We start from the raw sequence: 19,247 nt of genomic DNA on the forward strand, positions 1-19,247 counted from the left end.
GGTGGTTTACCCTAACTACTTGTCTTGTCTTGTAACTAATTGATTTATAAAATTATTAAAAAATAAATAAACTGTGCCAGTTTTCCTGGCTTGTTGGCAAAGACAGGAGTTACCTGAAGCCTTATTCTCTGTTGGGTTCCATCGTGACTATTAGTTTGTGTACTTTGTGTGTTCTTTGCTTTCCATCTTCATTTTGGAGTAAAGAAGTGTATGCAGGGTTTAAAGGGGAAGTTTTTTTTTCTCCTCTCCAACCTTTACTTCCCCATAGATTAGCTTTACCTCCCTATCCACCATTCAGTCTGTAAATGTTTTTTGTTGTTCTCTTTTAAAGATCGGATTGGGGGGCCCAGTAATACCTTTGCCTTGGGCCCCCAATTTGCTAAATCCACCACTGCTAACATCCCTATCGGCGAGTCTCTGACATGTGCTGGCAGCTGTGTCCCGCTGTGAGACTCCCATACATGGAGGGACCTGCACACTGTGAGAATGTAGCAGCTTAAACTCAAAGAGGCCAAAGTGACTGTTAGCGGTTGTGTGGGCTAAAAATGAAACTGTGATCTGGCAGAGAGCAGAGAACGGAAAACATTGCATCATGACTTCCGACAGTAGCCTCACACTGCCGGACACACCTCAAGTTGACACCTCATCTTTGGTTTCCAGGCCCTGAAACATTACTTTGTTGAGTATACAAGCAACACCTACAACCAAGTAACAGTAAGTTACAAAGAAAAAGTACAAATTCATACCATTTTTTAATGTAAAATTGTACCCCCTTTAAGTCACCATGAATCAAAATTGACAATTCACAATTATGAAATATTGCCGTATTATATATTTTTTTTCATTCATGTGCCCTTGCAATCTTTAATCAAAGTAACTCTCCTCCCTCTTGCAACATCTCTTCTCAACATCTCTTTTCTTCTCTGATGACGTGTTTACTGGTGCGAATGCAGGACATTCACATGAGATCCACCAATAGCAGACCACAGCCATCCAAAATATTCCACATGGATAAAATCAAGTCCCACCCTACATTTTGTCTTGTTCAAGAACCTATTCACTCATCATAATCAGAAGTATACATCACAATGTGGAACAAAAGACTATTATAACTTCTGTCAGGACCACTATCGTCAAATACGATTGACAATTAGCATACATTTAGGATTGGCGGTAGAAATGCGCGGATGGGCTATTATTTCATCCGCAACCGCATCATAAAACTCATCATCCGTCCGCCATCCATCCGCACCAACGTTTTTGACTAGAAACCGCCCGCCACCCGCCCGAATTTAATTAAAATATATTTTTTCGTCACGTCATCCGCCCGATCCACGGTTTATCCGCGGAGTCCGCGGCTATAACCGCCAACCGCGCATCTCTAATTGGCGGTATGGTTCTGGGCAAGAGCAGCAATAATCCCCCTTAGGGTGAACAGAACAGAACAGAACCAACATTAATGAATTGGAGATATCATTAATGTCAATATTTTACAACATAATTTGAGAATTTATTCTGATTCAAGGGGAATCAGAATGCCAAATCCTGACTTGGAAAAGAAAGGAGGAGCTGGGGATGAAGGAGGGTAATTAGCTCCAGAGAAACGCGATAGCTGCTGATAATACTGAAGGAGTGTATACAGTGATAGGCGTCGTATTCCTATAGGTAGACGTGTATCAGCTGATGCGAGCTTGACTAACGTGACCTGCCAGAACTGACGCTACGCTTAATTTACTTTTCATGCCAATTTTAAAGACGCACTATGGCAAAGTTTCCCAGAATATGGCTTAAAGCCCCACTGAAGTGCCTTAAAACGTACATCATTTATTCATTAGTCAATTGTGTTTTCAATTTCCACTGAAACAGGAAGACAGGGCGGGACATATCGGGAAGCTCCTCCCCTTTTTTACAATAGCCATTAGCGTTTAGTTTATTATCACAACTCGGCCAGAGCTGTTGAGCTCAATAAAGCCGCAGTCTCTTCCCAATATCTTCCATATTGCTTTAAAATATAGCATTCTATGCAGAATTAAAATGAGTTGATACATTTTCTGGTCTGCGCCGACTCACACATATGATCCTCTCTGTGATATCGTGTCTCTGGACCCGAGCTGCGGCGGTTTGCGTGGCACTAACATGAAACTAGGCTTCATTCGCCTCATTGGAAAGCATATTTATACTATCTGAATCGTTCCCTATCCCCTATATAGTGCTCTATGTACCATTCACCAATTCTGATTTCATTGGTACCTTAAAACTACATTGTAAGTAACAGGTTTCCTTGTAAAATATTTGCAATTTAAATCTTCCAGCATACAATCATCAATTTGTTACTAACTGAAATACTAACTGGATTTTTCAATGCTAGTTACTGTGGGTACTTTTAAGAAAGGGAGAAATACTTGTATAGAAATACTTGGAATGGTATTCCTGGTACCTGACACACTTTCTTCTCTCTCCTGTTGTAGATGTTTACAGTGGTGCAGGAGGATGAGCTGATGTGTGCACAATACTAGAGGCTCAGACTCGCTTCTGTGATTCATTCTTTCAACAAAATACAAGAAACATCGGATTGATTCCTGTTTGGCTTAAAAGCAACAACCTGTTAGTGAGGGCTAAAATGAGAATTTTTTTCAAATGCCACTTAAGATGTCTGTACCTGTTTATTCACGATGAAATCCATTGTAATTTGGAATGTTTCCAATTATATAATAATCTTATTGCAATAATATATAATAATCTATAAATGACAAATAAAATATATTGTGCTTTTTGATTTTCTTATTGGATATAGTGCTGTAGTGAACAAAGAAAAAAAATCCTATTGTTTGTGAAATTCTGCCAATTTTATTCAAAGGTCCCAGGTTTACACCGGATGCTGTTGCCATTAGTCTGTTTCTGATAAACCACATCTGTGGTCTTATCTGCTAGTTCAAAGATAAATTGAAAAAGCTTTAACTGGAACTGTCTGCAAATACACACAGATGAAACCAGTTAATGACAACACTGGTGCCACGGTTTACCATTAGTCAGAGCCTACTAAAACGGTGTACATGTTGGTTGACATTTTATAAACCACAAGGCTACAGCTACCAAAAAAAAAACTTTAACTAGTTAACAATGCGTCATTTTGTGTGCGTGTGTGTGTGTGTGGTGGTTGGGGGGGGGGGTTGGGACGAAGCAAACTACTGTTGTTTCCATCAGCCACTGGGTGTATAGTGTATAGTAACATCTCACTATACTATTTGTAGGGTTGAAAATAATCAAAGATGTTTGAAAATGAACAAAGACATTTGCTTTACTGTTTTCAACCCCCCTTTTCTAATCACAAAGGCCATTTGTAATTCCTAAAGGCGCAGAGGTGCTCATAATGGTCAAGATGTGTTTACATCGAGTCTCTACGAATTATCACACCTTTAGTTGTAATCTTCTGATTGGTCAGTTTGAATGTCTCATATTTGGGTTTCAGTCACATGGTCAAGGAAGGGATAAAAGAAGTCCTAAATGTTGCTCTTTCTCTTCTTTTCCTCTCAGTCTCTTTCTTGGTGCACTCTTTATTTACTGGTGCACTCTTTTCTTTATCTCTTTCTTCCTATTCTTCTCTCTCTCTCTCTCTCTCTCTCTCTCTCTCTCTCTCTCTCTCTCTCTCTCTCTCTCTCTCTCTCTCTCTCTCTCTCTCTCTCTCTCTCTCTCAACCTCAGGTAACATTTGACATATATACTGGCTACGATTAATGGTTAAGTTTTATCATCTCATAGTCTCATACATCTATTTTGTTACTATTTTAAGTGTATTTTTAAGATATTGTCATTATACCCTTTCAAATACAAATGGTGTGCTAACTAGTTATGGTTTGGTAACATTAATGTGCTACTTATTGCAATACAATATTGTCACACTATAGCAATGCTCTCCAACATATTTTGCTATTGTAACTGCTCTTATTTGCATCATTGGTTAATAGAAAATACATTTTCATTTTTCTACCATCTTGCTGATAATGTGTCTTCAATCATTCTGCAGTCCTGCAACCCATGTAGGAAAACCACCTGTATACATATTATTGCCGGGCTGTTTTTTGAGAAAACACTTTGGATTTGTTGCAGCCCCACCTCTAGCATAATTGTTAAAGAGTCTGCTCTCAGGATGTTGGTTCACCACATGTCAGATCAGGAGGCTGGGCTGAATGTGAATTAGACAGAAAATGACTTCCCACCTTTAACTTTTTAAAACTGTCCGATATAACAACTTCTGTCAGGTATAACAACTGTCAATATTTATTTTTTTGTTTAAAACTTAAGAAATATGCTGTAGAAGACATTCTATTTGTGCTGTAAATGTGCTGAAAGTGCATTCAGCTTCAGTACACTACAGTCCATCATTGTTTAAAATACATATGAGAAAAATATGAATCTCTCTGTGAACCCAAGTATCATATTTTTGAAACGTTCCTCAAGTCCTGCCCCTCTATCTGTTGTTGATGTGTACACATTTTAGAGAGGTACTATTTAGGTTCCTCTTTTTTCAAACTAAAAGTATTTCATTGATAGAAATGTTTGATGTGATATTTGTTTGTGATTTTTGTGTGAAACCATTTTGAATGCATATCATAATCCAGCAGGGCTGAGGAGGAAAAAAGGAAGTTCACATAACACTGCATTCATCAATATTTTTTGAACAATAGTGCAAACCACACCCACAATGCTTAAAACAGAAACCAGAACAATAACAGAACTTCAGAACTGGTAAGTATTGATAATTTAAAAATATAATGTAATAATAAATTAGCCACAGGTGCCTTCTAGAGGTTAAAAATGTCTTCATGTAAAATTAAAATAACAAACAAAAGATGGATCCATTTTACAACTAGTTTTTTGTTATATACTGCAGGCTCACTATCTGCCTCTCAGACAACACACAACGCTTGGATAAGCACACACTTGCAAGGTTCACTGAACATCTTTTTATTACAATTCAAAAAAGGAAATAGGTTATTCAAAATATCAAACATTTGATAAGTTTTATAGGTGAAAAGGAAGTAGACAAGACGTCATGATTTCCTGTCAGGTTTTCATCAATTTAAAAGTGGTTATAACAGGAAGCTTTTCTTTTTGCAGAGACTCACGCAAGATCTGTGTTCACTGAGGCTTTACTTTGACTGCAGCTGCAAATGGAAACATTTAAAAAAATCCTTTTGACAGGTAAGGTACCTTTATTAATATTAATTATATTTGAAAGCAATAAAACTAGGAAATCACTATACTGTAACCTAGCGTTTCTCTGAATCTATTTTAAATTATAGTGGCAGTCTGTGTGCAAGTAACGTCTCCAGAGAGCACCGGAGGTAGGATTTATATATACTTATATAACAATATATACATATAACAAACCAGAAACGACTTATAGTATATATGTATGTATGTGTATATATATATATATATATATATATATATATATATATATATATATACATACACACTATATGTTGTTTCTGGTTTGTTCTATGAATTTTTAAGGTCTATATCATTTAACGGTTTTATTCTTGAGTTACACAACCGTATTAAAAAGTCTTGGTATTTAGCCACTCTAACCTAAGGATTATTCATCTGCTAGACCCTCCGATTCAGATTCCCAAGCCCAACATTTCTCAGAATCCAACTCACAAGGTGCTGTACAGCACAGAGACGGTCACTCTGCACTGTAAGGTCCCTCAAGGAGCATCTGAGTTACAATATGACTGGTACAAGGACTTCACTAAGCTCAAAACCGACCATCAGTCCAGCATCGATGTGACAGATGGTGGAATATATGAATGCATGGCAAAAAATGGATATTCTGAGTCTGAAAAAAGTGATAACTACACCGTAACTCTACAAGGTGAATGGATATCATAATATATATATACATATATAGATATATAAATTCAGTAATTGTATTTTGGTTACACTTAATGCAGATGGTTCACTTCAGACATTCTATTAGTTAGTAGTAATACTAGTAGTAACTTTGCAGCTACATGTCAACTAGCAGTCATTAGAGTATTAGTAGACTGTTAGGTTAGTGTTGTGTTTTAGAGTTAGTAGAATAAGTATACGTGTCAAGCTGAGCTGAAGGACAGGACGGTGAAAAAAGCAAAAAGCAAAACGCATTTGTTAACAGTTCATGGTAAGTTGTGTCACAGAAAAATCTGTTGTCAGTTTAGCTAAAAGTAGCATGTCCTGACTAAATTATATTAACTTATATTTATAATTATATTATAATATTTAGTTAAATTGTGAAATAAAGCCATATGTATTATTTTAGAACACAGCTCTTTATTGTTGGGTACAATATGTCACAAAAAATTACAATATTGTGGTATTTATCTGCAGAGCCGCCTCAACCAAAACTATCAATACATTCTCAATGGAAAACATTTTACCCAAATGAAAAAGTGACTCTGAAGTGTTCAATTGATGGAGACTCAAATGAATGGACCTATGAATGGTTTAGAAACGGAGAACAGCTTTCAGATAACAAGGACATTTCCTTTACTGGAAACACACTCTCAATCAGCTCAGCAAAAGCGAGTCATTCAGGACAGTATACCTGCAGAGGAAAACATCTGACGAGAACGCCAGTGACTACAAGACAAGCAGAAGCTTTGCAACTTCATATTCATGGTAAAACTACTTATGATGTTTTATAATTAATAGATATGAATGAAATTGGCAGGCACCCAAAGGATTTCAATGAAGAAGATGTTTATATTTTATGCTGTTTTTCATTTGCATTGGCTTGTATCAGTGTTCATGTCAGCATATACAGTTTTCTGTCTGCTCTTCTTGACAGTGGCCAGACACTATTAGCAGTATGAGTCAGTTCATTTAGTCTTGGATTATGAAGAATAACAAGCAACAATAACAATAATAACTATAATAACAAGAACTCAAAGTAGTTATTGTTTGAAAAAGTGCATTATTACTAATTCTACCCCTGTGATTCTTAGATAACACACCAAAACCAGACATCAGGAAAGATCAGTGGTTTAAGCCTTTCTACACTGGGGAGAAAATCCAGCTTGGTTGTAACATGCCTGGTGATGGATGGACTTACAACTGGTACAATGGCGAAAAGCAAACAGAACCTCGGATCACAGATCTAACCTTTACTATCAACTCAGCATCTCTCTCTGACACTGGTGTCTATCACTGCACAGCAAAGAGAGGAGACTTCTCAGTGGATAGTGAGACTCTACAAGTGCGAGTTCAAGGTGGGTCCATAATTTACCTCTTAATAGTCATTTCTATTGTGGAATATTCATCCCATTGTTCATGCATTGAGTTTACAATGCCTAAGTAAAGTTCCCAGGAAATGTACGGACTGATTAAATGTAGACCCGCTTTGGAAGCGTGTAAATGCGTGTAAACCAAATGTGTAAATGTAAATTAAATGACATGGAGTCAAGCTCATTAAAAAGGTATTTTAGACTAATTGATTTCATAAAAAAGAAACTGTTAAGCTATACCAATATTAACTTTGACACTAATTAGACTTAGTGCTAGCTTTAGACTCTGTATGAAAACATTTAAGTTACAGTTTGGTTTGTTTTCCTCTCTCCCTTTAGATCTGCCTTTAGCACAAGTTCAGTCAGACTGGACAGAAGCGTTTCCTGATGAAAAAGTGTCGTTGCAGTGTGTAATTCCTGAAACCCAAAACTGGAACTATTTGTGGTTCAAGGGCTCAGAGCAAATCGTCTCCAGTGATGAAACAAGCATAAAAGACAACTCTCTCACGCTCTCAGTGAAGTCCAGTCATGCAGGGGAGTATACGTGTCAAGCTGAGCTGAAGGACAGGACGGTGAAAACAGCAAAAAGCAAAATGTATTCGTTAACAGTTCATGGTATGTTTTTGGTCAGAAAAATCTGTTGTCAATTTAGCTAAAAGCAGCATGTCCTGACTAAATTAAAATCTGTTACATTGTGCAATACAGCCATTTTTTACAATGTCTTATTTCAGAACACAGCTCTTTATTTTTGCATAATTCATAGCTTCATGCTTTTTATATAATGTCAGCGTATCTTGTATATCTTGCAATTATTTAATATGAGTTTGGGGCTGTTTATTGCCAGCCTCAATTTAGGAAAATGTCCAAGGGGCTTCATTTAAAATTATAATAAATGCATAAATATACATTTATTTGTTGTCTTTAAATAATTGTATAGTTATAAAGGATAAATATAAAATATAATATACATTATATTCTATGTATAAAAACAATTATGCATTCTTTTATAAATAAATTATTATTAATTTCTTTTTTTATAATTCTAAAGGATCAAAGCCAACTGTCGTTTTTAAGCAAGATCCATCATACCAAGAAATCTACACTGGGGAACAAGTCAAACTCACTTGTAGCATAAAACAGAAGACATCAAAATGGGAATATAAGTGGCAAAAAGATTCAGTGCAAGTGAACAATCACACTTACACTATCTTAAATCCTACACTTGATCACAATGGGAAATACACTTGTACCATATCAAGGAGAGAGATGACATTTGCAAATTCCACAAAATTGAATATAAGAGGTAAGATTCATCTGTTTTAAACATCAAGGCATAATACAGTATGTAAAAAAAATCTCCAGTTCTCTTACATTATCGTGGTGTTTATCTGTGCAGAGCCGCCTCAACCAAAACTGTCAATACTTTCTCAATGGAAAACATTTTACCCAAATGAAAAAGTGACTCTGAAGTGTTCAATTGATGGAGACTCAAATGAATGGACCTATGAATGGTTTAGAAACGGAGATCAGCTTTCAGATAACAAGGACATTTCCTTTACTGGAAACACACTCTCAATCAGCTCAGCAAAAGCGAGTCATTCAGGACAGTATACCTGCAGAGGAAAACATCTGACGAGAACGCCAGTGACTACAAGACAAGCAGAAGCTTTGCAACTTCATATTCATGGTAAAACTACTTATGATATTTTATAATTAATAGATATGAACGAAATTGGCAGGCACCCAAAGGATTTCAATGAAGAAGATGTTTATATTTTATGCTGTTTTTCATTTGCATTGGCTTGTATCAGTGTTCATGTCAGCATATACAGTTTTCTGTCTGCTCTTCTTGACAGTGGCCAGACACTATTAGCAGTATGAGTCAGTTCATTTAGTCTTGGATTATGAAGAATAACAAGCATATGCAACTTAAACCAGTAATTGTTTGAAAAAGTTTATTATTACTAATTCTACCCCTGTGATTCTTAGATAACACACCAAAACCAGACATCAGGAAAGATCAGTGGTTTAAGCCTTTCTACACTGGGGAGAAAATCCAGCTTGGTTGTAACATGTCTGGTGATGGATGGACTTACAACTGGTACAATGGCAAAAAGCAAACAGAACCTCGGATCACAGATCTAACCTTTACTATCAACTCAGCATCTCTCTCTGACACTGGTGTCTATCACTGCACAGCAAAGAGAGGAGACTTCTCAGTGGATAGTGAGACTCTACAAGTGCACGTTCAAGGTGGGTCCATAATTTACCTCTTAATAGTCATTTCTATTGTGGAATATTACAATGCTTTAGTAAACTTCTCAGGTAATGTACGGACTGATTAAATGTAGACCCGCTTTGGAAGCGTCCGCCAAATGTGTTAATTTAAATGAAATGACATGGAGTCAAGCTCATTAAAAAGGTATTTTAGACTAATTGATTTCATAAAAAAGAAACTGTTAAGCTATACCAATATTAACTTTGACACTAATTAGACTTAGTGCTAGCTTTAGACTCTGTATGAACACATTTAAGTTACAGTTTGGTTTGTTTTCCTCTCTCCCTTTAGATCTGCCTTTAGCACAAGTTCAGTCAGACTGGACAGAAGCGTTTCCTGATGAAAAAGTGTCGTTGCAGTGTGTAATTCCTGAAACCCAAAACTGGAACTATCTGTGGTTCAAGGGCTCAGAGCAAATCGTCTCCAGTGATGAAACAAGCATAAAAGACAACTCTCTCACTCTCTCAGTGAAGTCCAGTCATGCAGGGGAGTATACGTGTCAAGCTGAGCTGAAGGACAGGACGGTGAAAACAGCAAAAAGCAAAATTTATTCGTTAACAGTTCATGGTATGTTTTGTCACAGAAAAATCTGTTGTCAGTTTAGCTAAAAGCAGCATGTCCTGACTAAATTAGAATCTGTTACATTGTGCAATACAGCCATTTTTACAATGTCATTTTTCAGAACACAGCTCTTTATTTTTGCATAATTCATAGCTTCATGCTTTTTATATAATCTCAGCGTATATATATATATATATATATATATATATATATATATATATATATATATATATATAAAAAAATTGCAAGATATACAATATACAATATATATATATATATATATATATATATATATATATATATATATATATATATATATATATATATATATATATATATATATATATATATATATATATTGTATATCTTGCAATTATTTAATATGAGTTTGGTGCTGTTTATTGCCAGCCTCAATTTAGGAAAATGTCCAAGGGGCTTCATTTAAAATTATAATAAATGCATACATATACATTTATTGTTTTATTTTAAATAATTTTATAGTTATAAAAGATAATTATAAAATATAATATACATTATGTTCTATGTATAAAAACAATTATGCATTATTTTATAAATAAATTATTATTAATTTCTTTTTTTATAATTCTAAAGGATCAAAGCCAACTGTCGTTTTTAAGCAAGATCCATCATACCAAGAAATCTACACTGGGGAACAAGTCAAACTCACTTGTAGCATAAAACAGAAGACATCAAAATGGGAATATAAGTGGCAAAAAGATTCAGTGCAAGTGAACAATCACACTTACACTATCTTAAATCCTACACTTGATCACAATGGGAAATACACTTGTACCATATCAAGGAGAGAGATGACATTTGCAAATTCCACAAAATTGAATATAAGAGGTAAGATTCATCTGTTTTAAACATCAAGGCATAATACAGTATGTAAAAAAAATCTCCAGTTCTCTTACATTATCGTGGTGTTTATCTGTGCAGAGCCGCCTCAACCAAAACTGTCAATACTTTCTCAATGGAAAACATTTTACCCAAATGAAAAAGTGACTCTGAAGTGTTCAATTGATGGAGACTCAAATGAATGGACCTATGAATGGTTTAGAAACGGAGATCAGCTTTCAGGTAACAAGGACATTTCCTTTACTGGAAACACACTCTCAATCAGCTCAGCAAAAGCGAGTCATTCAGGACAGTATACCTGCAGAGGAAAACATCTGACGAGAACGCCAGTGACTACAAGACAAGCAGAAGCTTTGCAACTTCATATTCATGGCAAGTAAAACTGCTTCAGAAAATATCATGTTCTATGACTGATATATGTGGGAAAAAAGAGAGACTGACACCCAAAATGTTCAGTGAAGAAGCGGTTTATATTTTAAGATGTTTTTGATTTGGATTAGCCTGTATTAATTGTACACTGGTACTGATATCAGAATTTGCTGTTTCCTGTCTACTCTTGACAACAGGGTTCAGAGGTCAGACACTATTAGCAGTGTCCAAATTTGTAAATAGCATCTCAATGGAAAAAAAAACAAACATGGAAATGAACATGAAAAAGTCATAGATTAACAAAAGAATTCCATTAGTGACAGTCAGGTGCCTTAAAGAGGTCAATGAGGATTTTGTTAGGCTTTCTATTCACTCAAACAATAATTTAGGTCTATGGATAACACAGTTTTAACACAAACTAACTTAATGTGATGCATGTGTCAGTTATACATGAATGAAACAATAAATAATGAGATTTGTGCAATAGTTCTAATCAACCAAATGTTTAAAATACATAACCAGATTTATATATTTATCATTGATTCGAACCCTGTTTATACTCATGACATTTATTTTTATACAATTTATACAGAATTTTAATTAAAGGGATAGTTCACCCAAACATGAAAATGATGTAATTAATTACTCACCCTCATGTCGTTTTAAACTGTAAGACTTCCGTTCATTTTGTCAATGTAAAGACATCATTAAAATAATCCATGTGACTCCAGTGGTTTAAACTATTTTTTTTTTAAGCGTGGCAAGTTTAAAAACAAGTGATGCAAAAACAACAACATAATTTACCACTTTATTTATGAAATATTAATCTCCAGCATGTTCACGCAAGAGCCTGTTCTTGTCAACATAAGCATGCATCGTAGTGAAGGCTTGCACCGCTTATAAAATTGAGGTTAAATTGAGTTACATGGATTATTTTAATGATGTCTTCACTAAGTGTCTGGACCTTGAATGTGGTAGTTGCATAGCTGTCAATGGAGGGACAAAAATATAAAATTTAAATATATTTTAATTTGTGTTCTTAACGAAACGTTAAGTACACAATGAAAGTCTGAATGAAACGATGAATGAAAGTCTTACAGGTTTGGAACGACATAAGGGTGAGTACATAATGATATAATTTTCATTTTTGTATGAACTATCCCTTTAATTTATTATATGTACTATAAATAAATAAACTTATTTACTGTTGCACCTTTGTATTTTAGAGGGGAAAGTGAATTTCAGCTGGAAATTCAGTTAATATTCTCAGATCACCTAGAATAACAAACATACTTAAGGCAGTTATCGTTTGAAGGTTGTCCATTTTTTTTATTTTTAAACCTCTGTTGCTCCTAGATAACACACCAAAACCAGACATCAGAAAAGATCAGTGGTTTGATTTCTTCTACACTGAGGAGAAAGTCCAGATTGGTTGTAACATGTCTGGTGATGGTTGGAAGTATGGCTGGTATAAAGGCTCAAATCTCTTGATCTCAAATCCAAATCACACCATCAACTCAGCATCTCTCTCTGACACTGGTGTCTATCACTGCACAGCAAAGAGAGGAGACTTCTCAGTGAACAGTGAGTCTCTTCAAGTACAAGTTGAAGGTAAGTTAGTCTCTTGTGCCCATGTAAACTGCCTCTTGTGGCCATTTATTGTATAGAAATAACCATGGCAAAGCACTGAATGAAATGAAAATATGAAGTTAGTGTTATATAGTTCAACCCAAAACGTGAAAATTCTATCAGCATTTACTCACCCTCATGTTGTTCCTCTACGACTGACTTTCTTTTGTGGAAAAAAGATATTTTGAAGAATGTACTTATTTTTGTCCAAATGAAAGTCAATGCGGTCTAATGTTGTTTTGGACCGCACTGACTTTCCAAATATCTTCTTTTATGTTCCACAGTAGAAATAAAGGTTCGGATGGATATTATGTTGAGTTAATGAGGACAGAATCTTCATTTCTGGGTGAACTATCCCTATTAGTGTAGTTTATTGCATGATGTGCTTTGAACATACTGTACATGGTATGAATTAAGTATTGATTTCGCAAGTAAGTGCATTTTAAATACAGTAGTTACTAAAACTAGTATCACTGCTGTTTGCGTCTATCCTCAAGCTCATGTTAAGCTAGCCATGGCAAAGCTACAGGATGCCATTTGCAACAGAACTGTTAACAGTTACAGCATACTAGGTGGGAACGGTTAGACATAGACCACTACACCACCACAGTCCTGTCTTACATCAATTTCTGCACGGACATTGTAACCTCGTAAAAACAATTCAGAGGATACCCCCAATCAAAAGCATTGGTTCCACAACAGAGTGCGGGATCTGCTCAGAGTCCAGGACACAGCGCCTAGCTCACGAGACAGGGAGGAGTATGGGAAGGCTAGGGCCAACCTTCACAAAGGCATCATATCAGCAAAGCGGGAGTACAAGCAACGCATTGAGGACAACTTCAACGAAAATAACCCCCGCTCGATGTGGCATCGTGTAAAGAACAGCACTGACTATAAGCGGAGCAACAGTCATCCCACCTCCACTGACCCCTCCCTCCCTGATTTGAGAATAGCTCCAGCTTTAACAGGAGGGCAGATCCAGACAACAGCTTTCCAGAGAGCGACCAGCCACTTACTTTCCAGGACTATCAGGTAAAGAGAGCACTATCTAACATCAACTGCAATAAAGCAATGGGGCCAAATGGCATTTCAGGACGAGGACTGAAGGCATGTGCTGATCAGCTCACTGCTGTATTCACACACATCTTTAACCTGTCATTACAGCAAGCCACTTTTCCCACCTGTCAGAAAACTGCCACTACAATCCCCACACTCAAAACCTCAGCCATTACCAGCATGAATGATTACCGGCCAATTTCTCTCTTACCCCGTGATTATGAAATGCTTTGAGAGACTGTTTTTGTCCCAACTTAAAGTATAAATCCCTCCTGACCTCTACAAACACCAGTTCGCATATAGAATCAACAGATCCACAGACAACGCTATTTTAATTGCACTGCTCGCAGCTCTTACACACTAGGAAAACCCCAACAGTTACATCAGGTTGGTGTTTTTGGATTATAATTCTGCATTCAACACCTTAAATCCAATAAAACTGGTCAACAAACTGCAAACACTGGGTCTGGGAGCCCTTCTCTGCCACTGGATTAAAATAGACCCCAACACATCAGGTTTGGCCACCACTGCTCTTCAGCCATCACTGTCAGCACAGGGGTCTCCCAAGGCTGTGTTCTTAGTCCACCACTCTACTCTCTATTCACACACGACTACACCTCCCACTATTCCAATACCCTTATTAAATTGGCAGATGACACAACCAAAGTGGGACTCATAACCGGCAAAAATGAAACTGCCTTCAGAGAGGAGGTCCAGACATTACCTACAAGGACAACAACCTCATCCTTAACACAAAAAATTCTGGGAGTGTACATTACTGAGGAAACCACCTGCATCAATTAAGAAAGCCTGAGGACGAACAAACATGCAGCAGGAGCCCTCACACCCCGGAAACCCCTTTTTCACAACCCTTCCCTGAACATGCACTAACAGGCTACGGAACAGCTTTTTTTCCCCAGAGCTGTTACCACATCAACAACACCAACACTCAGCTCCCTTATACACATGCACACACGCACATAGCACACACACAACACACATATACGCAGATAAAGCTGTAACCCCGGGCTTAATACAAAAACTGACTCTGTGCACCAAAGGCCTCGATCTGTGCAATAGTTTTTGTGTTTCATTGCCCCCCTATATTTTTATAGTTTTATATTTGTTTTGAGTTTTTATTCATAATTTGGGTCAAATGTATTTTAATGTAAAAAAAATATTTAGATTTTTTTTAATAAGGGCATATCGGATTGCTCCAACAGAATTTCATTATATAAACATATGCAAAGGCAATAAAGTAAATAAAGTTTTTAAAAAAGGCTCAGTATGACATATTTTATAAAAAAGTATTTCTAAAACAACATTTTGTTTTGTTCTAAGCACGTCCACCTGCATTTCTGAATCTGGAGACTGAATTGAGCGACATCATGTCTGGGAATATCCTGACTCTCAGGTGTAACGTCTCAGACGGCAGACAGTGGAGCTACGCCTGGTTCGAGAACGAACAGAAGCTCAATGGGTCGTCAGATATGTTCAAAGTGACAGCAACTGAAGAAACCATTAAAAGTGAATTCAAGTGCAAGGGAATAAGGACAGAGAGACCACTGTACTCTGCTCTGAGTGACGGCTTCACGGCCAATAATATTAGTGAGTATGAAAATATTTATTTTTAAACTTCTTTCCTACAATGTATAGATGTGAATGATTTGCGAATTGGAACAATGTCAAGTTATTTTCAAGATCATACATTAGATTAAAAATGAGGGGGGAAAACAGTGAGATAAGTATTCTGTTACCATGACAGACATTAAACTTGATTAACTTTATCATTTCTCTCATAATTACAGTATTAAAAAGAAAAATTCTGCTGGCCATCTCAGGATGTGTCATCTGCTGTATTGTATTCATGATCATTGGATGCCTCGTTCTAAGAATCACCCGTAAACCAGGTACCAACAGAAAACAATTAATATACTTCTGAAAATCAGCATCTTAATAAAGGATACTGGTCTCAACATTAAAAAACAAGCAGTGTCTATTAACACCAAACACCAACAACCATCCTTGTGTCGCCCATTGATCAGACTTACTTCTAATAATGCAGTACAATTTCTTTGAAGAGTATGTATCGATGGATGAAGTGTAGACTGGATTTGTTGATATATACAGTTGGTGTAAACAGTGTGTACTATTATTTACACTTAGTGTATATGCTATTTACCCTCTAGTGCGCTTAGTGTAAATAACTGCTGCCTAAAAATATTAAATGGCTATTCAACACATAAGCCATTGACTTGGATTCAGCCATTTTGAGTTTGTTTTCATAATCTACCATTCAGAAGTTTGTGTTTGGCAAGATTTTTAAATGTTTTTGAAAGAAGTCTCTCATGCTCACCAAGACTGCAGGTGCATCCCACTTTGCATACTTATGCACTATTCTATGCATTTTGGTAGAATAAATAGAGTTGTGTGTTCACACTGAAATGTATCAACAAAACAGTAAAAATTGTAACATCTAGCTTCTCTGTTTTTAATTATATTAGTAACATTTTACATTTAATTACTTCTTACAAAACTTTTGTTTCTTATTATCTTTAGAGAAAAAGGAAACAGCACCAGAGGACTTGTTTTTCTCAATGGCAGACTCCAAGAACCGTAAGTTATGGGGACCAAATGTCACCACAAGTAAAGTAATACCAGACATTTCTGACCTTTTTGGCACATCTTTTGGTCCCTAAATCATTATGTATATGGAAAGTCACCATAAAACATGAAAACATAACGCGTGTTTGTGTCTGCGTGTGCGTGCCTGTGCGTGTGTGTGCGCGTGTGAGTGCGTGTGAGAGTGAAATGTATCCACATTTACATTTTTATGGGTCTTTAATCACTCTGCAGAAACGGCTTCACCCTTGGAGAAGTACATGGACAACAGTCCCATAGAGATGGAAGGTATGCGCCTTTAACTGTGTCTGGCTGACATAATCAAAAACACAGTCATGTACTCATTAATTTTAACAAATGATACTAGTTCATATCCCAAGCCTTTGTGATAATATTATATTACTTAAGTAAAGTTTTGCATGAATTTGCCTGCATTACAAGCCAGGATTTTTAAACTAAATCACTACATTCTTTCTAATATCATTCAGAATGTGAGGAAAAAGAAGAACTGCTCACTGATCGTGTTTCAGACGATCATTTGGATGGTGAGATTAAAGGTAAGAATGTCTATCATAACATAAAATAACATAAATATATCCTTTCAATTCACTCTAAAAAGTAATTCAGTGGACCTTAAAAGTAATAATAATAATAATAATAATAATTTATTGATTTAGTCAAACATTTTAAGTTCTGTTGACATAATAATGTTGATCATTACATTAACTTCATATTGTGTGTAATTTAAACTTCTGCGTTTCTCAAGTAGTTGGGGCAACTTAATTTTTTTGTGTAATCAACTTTAAGTTTCTCAACATAATTTTGTAACTCAAAAAGAGTCTTGCAAACTTCTGCATCAATTTGTTGTTGTTGAGCCAACACATTTTTTTAAAGAGTGTAATGAACACTCTGAAAAATAAAGGTTCCAAAGGAAGCTTTTTCACAGAGATGAAGAATTACTAGTGATTAGATCTTAAAAGATCCATTTTTGCACTATAAAGAACCTTCAGTGCAATGAAAAGGTTCCACTGATGTTTAAAAGTTATCCATGGAACCATCAATGCCAATAAATAACATTTATTTTTAATAGTGTACACAAAATACAGGAGTATAATAATGTTTCTGAAGAATAATTGCACAATCTGAGAAATCAGTTATCACAAATGACTCTCACAATTGTTCTCTTGAAGATGAAGTCACACCAGCGGCAGAAGCTAATGGCCTGACATCATTTAAAGGTATAGTTAAATTACACTATTTTAAAGGCGTTTTGTGCTTTTTATTACTGGGTCTTAAAAGTCATAGATGAACAATTTCAGACACTAGATAAACAAATTCAAGTATGATAAACCCATACAACCCTGATGTTTAACTTATTGTCATGATTCTGCCTCTCCAGGACTTTGAACCATTATGTCAGCAATCAACATCCCAATGGAGTTTCTATATTTGCACTGAGGCAGCTAAATGGCATATGCTTACATTAAAAAAGATTGCATTAGCATGGCGTTTTGTCTAGTAGCTGCTGCACTTTTGTATACTTTTAAAGGCTGATAAACCAGCTTGTTTAACGCTTGAGAAAATGTAGAATTGAACAGCAGTGTTATGGACAGCATTGCTGACTTGAAATGAAGACAGTGATTGTAGGCGAGAAAAATAACAGACAGCAAGAAATGACAATTATTAGAAGAAATCGAATTTATATCTGTACCTAGTTTGATTCATTTGTTACTTGCAAATATAAATATTACAATACGACACCATAGATTTTTTTTTTATTGTAATACATCTAATGGATTATTTTGCTGAAATGTTTTTGCATATTGAACAAAATCTTTTTTTTCTACTGTATGAGTGCCACCTACTTAAAAATAATTATGTAGTTTATGCACATTTAATTTGAGAAATTGTTTTTGTGTGTGTTTATGTTTTGTGTTTGGTTCTGGATTTTTACATTTAAATAAACATGTAAGACTGACGTAAAGTTATATCATCCGATCAACTGGTTTTCAAAAGCCAAATACACACATTTTCTGTTTACTGAGGTCAAAACTATTAGAATTGTATAATGATACTAACCAAACACATTCACAATCTGCTTGATGACAACAAAATGCAGTTACAGAAATAATAATAATAATAACATAAGTTCTAATTAACACTCAGATTCTATCTATGGTGAGGAAATGACAGAACATTTCATTTACACAAAACTGACAGTGATGAGGTTCAAGGTTGGAAGGAAGAAAACAGGGTCGGTGGTACTGGGACTCATTTGTTTTTATTAAGATAACTTAAAAATAACAACAAACAAAAGGCGCGCCCACAGCGCATTCACCGTAGACTCGATACAGCACAGACAGTAGTACACAAAACAGACTCTGTCTCTCTTTCCAATAGTTATCCTCAGGATACTCTTTCCCCCAGGGATCTCACACGAGTCCTCTGTACTTCTTCTTCTTCTTCTTCTCCTTTTCTTGATTAATGATGGATTGCAACCAACTTTTAAGTGCATACCGCCACCTACTGTACAGGAGTGTGTAACATCATGCTATTTTAATTGTTCTCATATTCTACCCATCAACC

At 35.8% G+C, this 19,247-nt stretch overlaps 1 protein-coding gene across 3 annotated transcripts in view; it reads left to right on the plus strand.

Annotated features, from left to right (window-relative positions):
• LOC143712732 (cell adhesion molecule CEACAM5-like) overlaps window positions 1-18,639 on the plus strand; it is a 131,996-nt gene extending 113,357 nt beyond the window's left edge. Inside the window, exons 1-23 of one of the 3 annotated variants that reach the window (XM_077204734.1) lie at window positions 4,157-4,258; window positions 4,619-4,745; window positions 4,891-4,947; window positions 5,118-5,201; window positions 5,303-5,344; window positions 5,614-5,877; window positions 6,372-6,662; window positions 6,989-7,252; window positions 7,607-7,882; window positions 8,316-8,570; window positions 8,664-8,954; window positions 9,257-9,520; window positions 9,837-10,112; window positions 10,719-10,973; window positions 11,067-11,357; window positions 12,711-12,965; window positions 15,381-15,647; window positions 15,848-15,949; window positions 16,599-16,655; window positions 16,896-16,949; window positions 17,150-17,218; window positions 17,852-17,899; window positions 18,061-18,639. In XM_077204734.1, coding sequence (XP_077060849.1) covers window positions 5,171-5,201; window positions 5,303-5,344; window positions 5,614-5,877; window positions 6,372-6,662; window positions 6,989-7,252; window positions 7,607-7,882; window positions 8,316-8,570; window positions 8,664-8,954; window positions 9,257-9,520; window positions 9,837-10,112; window positions 10,719-10,973; window positions 11,067-11,357; window positions 12,711-12,965; window positions 15,381-15,647; window positions 15,848-15,949; window positions 16,599-16,655; window positions 16,896-16,949; window positions 17,150-17,218; window positions 17,852-17,899; window positions 18,061-18,068 — 3,660 coding nt within the window. In that variant the 5' untranslated portion in view covers window positions 4,157-4,258; window positions 4,619-4,745; window positions 4,891-4,947; window positions 5,118-5,170 and the 3' untranslated portion in view covers window positions 18,069-18,639. Of the gene's footprint in view, window positions 1-4,156; window positions 4,259-4,618; window positions 4,746-4,890; window positions 4,948-5,117; window positions 5,202-5,302; window positions 5,345-5,613; window positions 5,878-6,371; window positions 6,663-6,988; window positions 7,253-7,606; window positions 7,883-8,315; window positions 8,571-8,663; window positions 8,955-9,256; window positions 9,521-9,836; window positions 10,113-10,718; window positions 10,974-11,066; window positions 11,358-12,710; window positions 12,966-15,380; window positions 15,648-15,847; window positions 15,950-16,598; window positions 16,656-16,895; window positions 16,950-17,149; window positions 17,219-17,851; window positions 17,900-18,060 lie in introns of those variants that run through there. The other 2 variants (XM_077204735.1, XM_077204733.1) reach the window with 2 other exon arrangements.
• Window positions 18,640-19,247: the final 608 nt, after the last annotated feature.

This window comes from Siphateles boraxobius, unplaced genomic scaffold (assembly GCF_051911475.1).
Source record: "Siphateles boraxobius isolate OS27281-9 unplaced genomic scaffold, OSU_SipBor_1 50, whole genome shotgun sequence".
NCBI classification, from domain to species: Eukaryota; Metazoa; Chordata; class Actinopteri; order Cypriniformes; family Leuciscidae; genus Siphateles; species Siphateles boraxobius.